The sequence below is a fragment of the Pinus tabuliformis genome, chromosome X (genome assembly GCF_031772625.1).
Source record: "Pinus tabuliformis cultivar Carrire ecotype Pingquan chromosome X, CPIR1, whole genome shotgun sequence".
In the NCBI taxonomy this organism is placed as follows: Eukaryota; Viridiplantae; Streptophyta; class Pinopsida; order Pinales; family Pinaceae; genus Pinus; species Pinus tabuliformis.
The window spans coordinates 592377837-592384688 of NC_142308.1; the positions used below are offsets into that span (position 1 = coordinate 592377837).

The following is a 6852-nucleotide window of genomic DNA, read 5'->3' on the forward strand; positions in this document are numbered from 1 at the left end:
ACTTATTAAAACATGGGTTTCATGCTTGGGTTAATGATTTTTAGGTCAAAACCTCCATTGTAGGCTTCTAGGGTTTATGTCAAGAGTCCTTGTCTTCGTCATCATGCAAAAGACCCTTCTTGGGCTTTATCTATCAAGAAAAAAAATTACTAGGTCATTTAGGCCTCTTCCACCAAGCTGGCCTCATCAAGGGAATTCAACTTCACAAACTCACTATATATTGGCAGCTATTCGACCTCATTTGGAGCATCAACCAAGAAGCTCGATCTGCAGTAGCTAGAGGCAGAAAAGAAGAGCGAAATTCCCAAGAAGAAGGAGAAAGCCCTAGCGAAGAAGGAGACATTTTTCAAGCAAGAAGAAGTTGTTTTTCTCTCTCTTTGACTTGCATGTGTGAAATTCTGAAGTTGCTAGGGAGGCAGAAATTTCAGATTTGTTGTAGGGCCAAAATTCTGGAAGTTGGGGGCCAAAATTCTAGACCGTTGCTGGGCTGAAGCTGCTAGACAAGAAGTGACTACTGAAGTTTGCATAATCATCTTGGAAGGCTGACTTGGTGGAGGAGGAAGGTCTTTTGGTCCGGACTAAGGTCTTGGATTGTTTCAGTTTGATTTGAATTTTCTAGTGGAAAAGTTTGACTGGGTCTTCCCCTATAGAGGGGTTTTAGCCCTGGCTGGGTGCCTATATTTGGTGTTATTGATCTTCATGTTTTGATTTGATGATTGCTTGCTGAAAAGAAGCTAAAAGAAGAACATAAAGAAAAGTTGATAAGACTACAAGAATATCACAAATATCAACATAAGAGAATCTTTCTGCCTTTCTGATTTTCTAACATCTCCAACCAACTAGGGACCACATATAGTTTACATAGCTCAGCAACGATCAAATCACTTGGAAGATATCCCAGATTGAGAGCCCAAAGGATATAGCATAAGTGCCAAACATGTGACCAAAGGCTGAAGATAAAAGGGGACAAAGGTAAGGAGACCTATCAAAACAAGAGACATTATCTAGACTAGCCATAATTGTGCACGTAGGCTAAGACAATGTTATTGGGAGGAAAGTAATCTAACACAAGAAGTTGTTGCAAGGACAAGTGGAAGGCCCTTGTTATCTATGGGTGGGTCATTTATGGAAACTGCAAGAAAAATACTCTCCACAACCACATCTGAGGGAGGTGTGTATGTACTATGAAGAGTAAGAAGTGTGAAAGCCTCACCCTACAATTGGATGGCAACATCTTTATGACCTAGGCCAAAGGATGCATGGGAAACAGTCAAAAGATACAATATGGCAAAAAGATAGCGGCATCTTTATGTCCTAGGCTGAGTATTTGCAGGAAACACTCAAAACCTAAAAGATTTAATGTGGCAGATTGAAAGTTAGTGGCAAGTCCTATTGAAACAGTAAAGAAGTTATCATCTTGTGAGGATTCAAAGCCAGTGGATACAACTTAATACAGGCATCTGGTAGGATTTTTGGTCTATTTCACTACTACAAGGCCAGATTTGATTATGCAGTTGGGGTTGTGTCACAATTTCTGTGAAGTCCTAAAGGTTTTCATGGAAAGCAGCAAAGAATTCTAAGGTACATAAAGTTCACAGTATATTAAACACTTATCAATGCACAGGCAAAACGTGAGAGTGCCAAAAGTAGGAAACTTAGAGCATGCTGCATTGTTGCTAGTTGAAGGAGGAGTTGCTAATTATTGTTTTTAGCCCATTTCAAGGATAGATTGTTTAGTTGCTGGGGAAGGATTCAATTCCCGGCAATCATTATCTTGTTCTATGCTGAACATTGGAAGAAGCAAATCTCCTTTTTAGTGATTATGATATGCTTGCCATATTTGGTTGGGTTCCCCTCCTGTTGTGGCTCCCACCAATGCCACTTCTTGTTCTAGAATTCAACTTGGATCTAGTTCTATGTGAAGGATGGAGCCAACTCTTGTAGCTTTCTTCTTTCAATGATAATGCCATGGGCTATATTGGTGTTGTTGAAATATGTAACTAGGTTTGGTCTTTATAAAAGTATTTGAGTCACAATGAAATGTACCTATCAAAAGAATGAAGAAAATATTTTTATTATTATTGTTATGACTTATTAAAGCATGGGTTTCATGTGTGGGTCATCATGTTTTAGGTCAAAGTCCCCAGTGAGGACTTCTAGGATTTATTATAAGTCATTAGAGTCATTGTACATTAAAAGAGACCCTTATTGAGCTTTTGAATCAGGTAAAAAGAATTATTTATGAGTCAAAAATGAATCTAGTCTCCTCCACACCCCGTCGGCCTCAAGACAGGTAATTTGACCTCACTGGAAGGCTATATATACAAGGCAGTTCAAATTCATTTGGAGCATCTCACTCTCTCACACATAGTTCGATATTTGAAGCTGGAAGCTGGGAAGTGCGAAGTTGAAAAAGGGCTAGAAGAAGAGCTAGAAAGGAGTGCGAGTTTTTGGAGGAAGATAGAAGACCTCAAGATCGAAATTTTGGGACAACTCTCACTCACTTCTGAGGTGTATCAAGGGAGATCGAAGTTTTCCTAGTCTAGTCGAAGCTACTGCTGCTACTGCTACTGGGTCAAAGCTGCTACTGCATGTTGATGCTACTAGGTCGAAGTTGCTATTGAAGGGTTATCATCTGCAAGTAGGATTGAGGGCTGACTTGGTGTGGAAGAAGTCTTTGTCTGGGTCAAAGAGTCTTGGATTATCTCGAGAAACTATTGAAGGAAGAATTATTCACTGGGTTTTCCCCTAGATAAGGGTTTTTCCCTGGCTGTCCGCCTACATCTGTTGTCGTTGTGTTATTGTTTTGGTAATTGCTTGATGAACTAAAAGGATAAAAAAAGAACATAAAGATAAAAGAATCACAAGTAATTATTTATATAAGAAAATCTTTCTGCCTTTCTGATTTTCTAACTGGTTTCTCAGGCTTACTAGCTCATTTGGGCTTAAAGCTTTTGTTTTAGCATGATAGCAGGTGAGAAGGTTGGGTGAGACCTCACAATGAGAGCATTGGACAAAGTTGCATTCATACAATTTGATACAGATTGAAGATTAATTGCAGCAACACTGTTGAATTTTTGATGACCTTGGTGCCCTCCGAAACAGTATGCATGCTTAAGCTCACTTGCAAGAACCAACTAAAGAGAAAGCTGAAATTTTGAAGGTATCCTCAATTGTCTTAAATTCCAAAATGTTGCTTTTGAGATGCTTAATGGCCAAAGTGAAATTTCATATTCAATAGAATAATAACATAAAAGTTTAAAACTACTTGCCTAAACTGCCTGATTTGTGAGTATCTTTCACGTTAAGCCAAACTTCCATTGTTGTTTTATATAATTGTCACTGTTCAGAGGTTTGTGAGGGTTCTACTGGTATAATGTTTTGTTATTGTTATGGGGTTGCTCCTCTTGCCAAATAAATATAGGGAATATGTAAAATTTAGATGATTGGACCTTCCTAGTCCCGTTTACCTATTTTGGTCATTTGTTGACATTCATACAATTTCACTTCATTTCTGTTCATTCCATATACAATGCTATTTTAGTACTCATTAGGAATCACTTTTGCAAATGGCAAACATGCTTGATGCCATCCGTCCTGTATCAACTGAGATTTATTTTCTCACATTTAAAGGTAATTTTCCATTTTATTTACATTTCTCGGAAGATGAACTTTACAGGATTTGTATCAACTAAGGTTTATTTGCTCACATCTAACAGGACTTTTCCATTTATTTTTCTTGGATGATGCACTTTACAGGAATGAACATGGTTGGCAGCATATGTGATTTCTGTGAAGCTTTCATATGCCATTCCAAACGCTGCCTTACAACTCATTGCTGTACATGTCCACTAAATGATGCAACATGTGTTGAATGTGAGCGGACTCTTTGGGATCATGGTGGGAGGATGTTCCGATGTTTTTCATGTGATCAATGGTTGTGTGAGGATGATCAGTTTGAGCATCAAGCTTCCTGCCAACAGCTTGATAGTGAGACTTTTCATTGCTTGTCTTGCAATCGTCTTGGAATATATACATGCTTGCGTTGCAAGATTTGCTTCTGTGATGATCATGTGAAAAGTGTCACTAATGCAACCAGGAAAGGAGAGGTATGGATGTCAGTTCTCATCTCCCAAATGACATTCTAGCCATTCACCTATTTCTTTTCATAGATAGGGATTTATTATTATTATTTGAATTTGGAGTTGGCAATATTATCCATCAACTAATTACATGTGTTCGTGCATTTTACATATAATTTCGTTATGAATTAGTTTAGCTGGATTTCCATTTATAAGGAAAGAGATGTGAAATTGTTCTTGTACTGAATGTTGAAGGGATAAATAAACAAAATGACTAATTGACATTTGTTATCTCCTGTCACTCTATAGGGACTAACATGTAAGAAGTGTGGTTATGCTTTGAGAGAGACAAAAGATCTGAGTGTTTCTGTTCGGCAACACAAGTTTGGACGCCAGGTAACCTTAATAAGCTTCAACTTCATCATATTTAACTGTACTTCTTTATTTTGAGAACTTCATTTTTGAAGTATTTTTGTTCTTGTATTGTTGTGCTTAATAAAATAGGATGAACTTTTGCTTTTATGGTATCCATGCACTTTGACATCTCTTGCCTAGTCTTTTTGTACTTATTTACTGCTATAAATGAATTTTATTCATTCTGTATGATTGATTCTACCCTATGGATTTCCTTTGATTTTGTTTGCCAAAAATAAAAATTAAATACTTGCTGTTGAATCTTGAAACTATTACCTTTGTTTTCTTCTGTTTTTGTATTCAAGATGGAAATTCATTCAAAGTCACAATGTTAGTGCACAAAATAACTACTTTTTTATATCTACACAATGTCTGAGAGGAAACGATTAACTCATGTGAAATAGGAAAGAAGAGATGATACATGTTGGTTAGCAAAACTATATTACATATTTGTAGAAGACGTTGAAAATAGAATTGACAATTTGACATCCCAAGCTGCTTAGTGGTGATCCTAGACAGGTATTTAACTTGGTGTGTCGTCACCCTATTTCTATAAACCCTGAGGCTGCATAATTTCTATCATAGTTACCAGGTTCTACCAGACCCTGAACCTTTCAGACCAGCTGAACTGATCCAGAGTGGACCTCTAAACCTTTCCTTCAAAAAGGCATGGAAAAAAAATCCTTAAAATGTTTCAAAAGCAAAATAACTCCTGAGTTCCTGTGGCACCCCACATCACATAACTATACTATATTTGTGCATGTTTCTATGATTATTTGAATGAATGCATAATATGTCTAATTTTAAGTATAATTTTATATGTTCCATATTTCCGAACCATTTTCAAACCTTTTGAACTTTTTCTGAAATACCAAACTTTTCCAAACCTCCCCCCTCCTGAACTGACCAAACTTTTGAGCCTGGTAACTGTGATTTTATTTTACCTGAAACACATTTCCCATCACATTGGGACTTGTTCTAGTCCATCTCTTTTGGCTGTTTCTAGGATATTCTGGCTCTGTTTCATATATTCATCGAATTGTGTAGGGGTTTTCAAGGGTTTCATGTGGGTTTCCAAAGCTTGCACAAAGGTTTCAAGAGGTTTCATTGAAGTTTCTTGCTGTTTTGTTGTTTCTTGTTGTTCCCTCTATACGCTTTACCCAAGTTTCCAGCCAACATTGGACATTAGCTGTCCCTATTTTGGAAATCTCTTTTTCTAGTGTTTCTGTTTTTATGTTTCCTATCTTTGGTGCAACATATCATAATTTTTAATGTAATGCTTCATCAATTGAACTCCAGTTCCTCATTTCTTACCTGTTGTAATCTTTTTGTTTCTTTTGTGGCTTGCTCGTCTCTACTTTGGGTGGGGATCTGTCTTTTTTGCCTAGATGTTTGCTTTTCATGATTGTGAATGAAATCACTTTAACACTTAAATTCATTGAGGAAAATATTTATCTTTATATTTATAAAATGCTAGTACAGCAATATTGGACACAGCTGCACGATAAGCATTTTCAAGTTACTAATCATCACAACGATATTTTCCCCATGTAACAGGCTCACGGTGAAACAGATTATTATGGGGAATCATCTTTTGGTGACGCATATAGTAATGATTATGCTGGGCACCTCGAAAATGTTTCTGATGAAGAAGATGGTGGCAGTGAAGATGAAGGCTCAGAGGGTGAAGATGAAGAAGAGTACAATGAATATGAGGATAACAGGGCAGTTGTTGGAATGGCTAGTTTAAACCTGAAAGATAAATGAATATTTATTTATTCATGCTTCTTGTAGATGTAGGAATCCATGAACAGGATGTGATGTGGTTTGAATGCTCCAAAAAAGATTTTTTTGTTGCTTCTCTTCATATATATTTCTATTTTGTTTAAGGTTTCTATGTGTAGTAATGAAAGAGCTCTTGGTTAGGTCATGTTATTTGTCCTGGAGTGTTTTTTTTCCCTTTACTATTATAAGCTTGGAGGACTTGTACTATTCCCTATTTTCTGCTGTTATTACTCTTTGTAATTTTTGAAGGGCAACGTTTCTCTGTGTTGCAATTGTTTATTTTCATTGACTTTTTTTTTAACGAAAGGAAAATGAGAGGAAAGCTTATCGCTTTTGTAGTTATTTGTATCTTGAATTGCAGCAAAATTTGTCTGGGGTGTATTTCAAACTTCAACATGCAGTTAACTTGTATTTCAGAAATCAGATTGGATGAGATATTTCCCATACATAGTATTTTATCAAATGCTTACCCTTGTAAACTTGTCAAGCAAGTCTCAGTAATGTGTAAATGCATCTTAACTTACCTTTCCTGTTCTTTGTCATTTGGTTTGAGGTGGGGCCTGTAATTCAT

At 36.7% G+C, this 6852-nt stretch overlaps 1 protein-coding gene across 1 annotated transcript in view; it reads left to right on the top strand.

The window, feature by feature from the left end:
• LOC149141411 (uncharacterized) overlaps nt 1–6385 on the top strand; it is a 60482-nt gene extending 54097 nt beyond the window's left edge. Inside the window, exons 2-4 of the mRNA XM_089449550.1 lie at nt 3760–4109; nt 4392–4478; nt 6054–6385. Of these exons, the coding sequence (XP_089305676.1) occupies nt 3760–4109; nt 4392–4478; nt 6054–6263 (647 nt within the window). The 3' untranslated portion in view covers nt 6264–6385. The remainder of the gene's footprint in view (nt 1–3759; nt 4110–4391; nt 4479–6053) is intronic.
• The last annotated feature ends 467 nt before the right edge of the window (nt 6386–6852 follow it).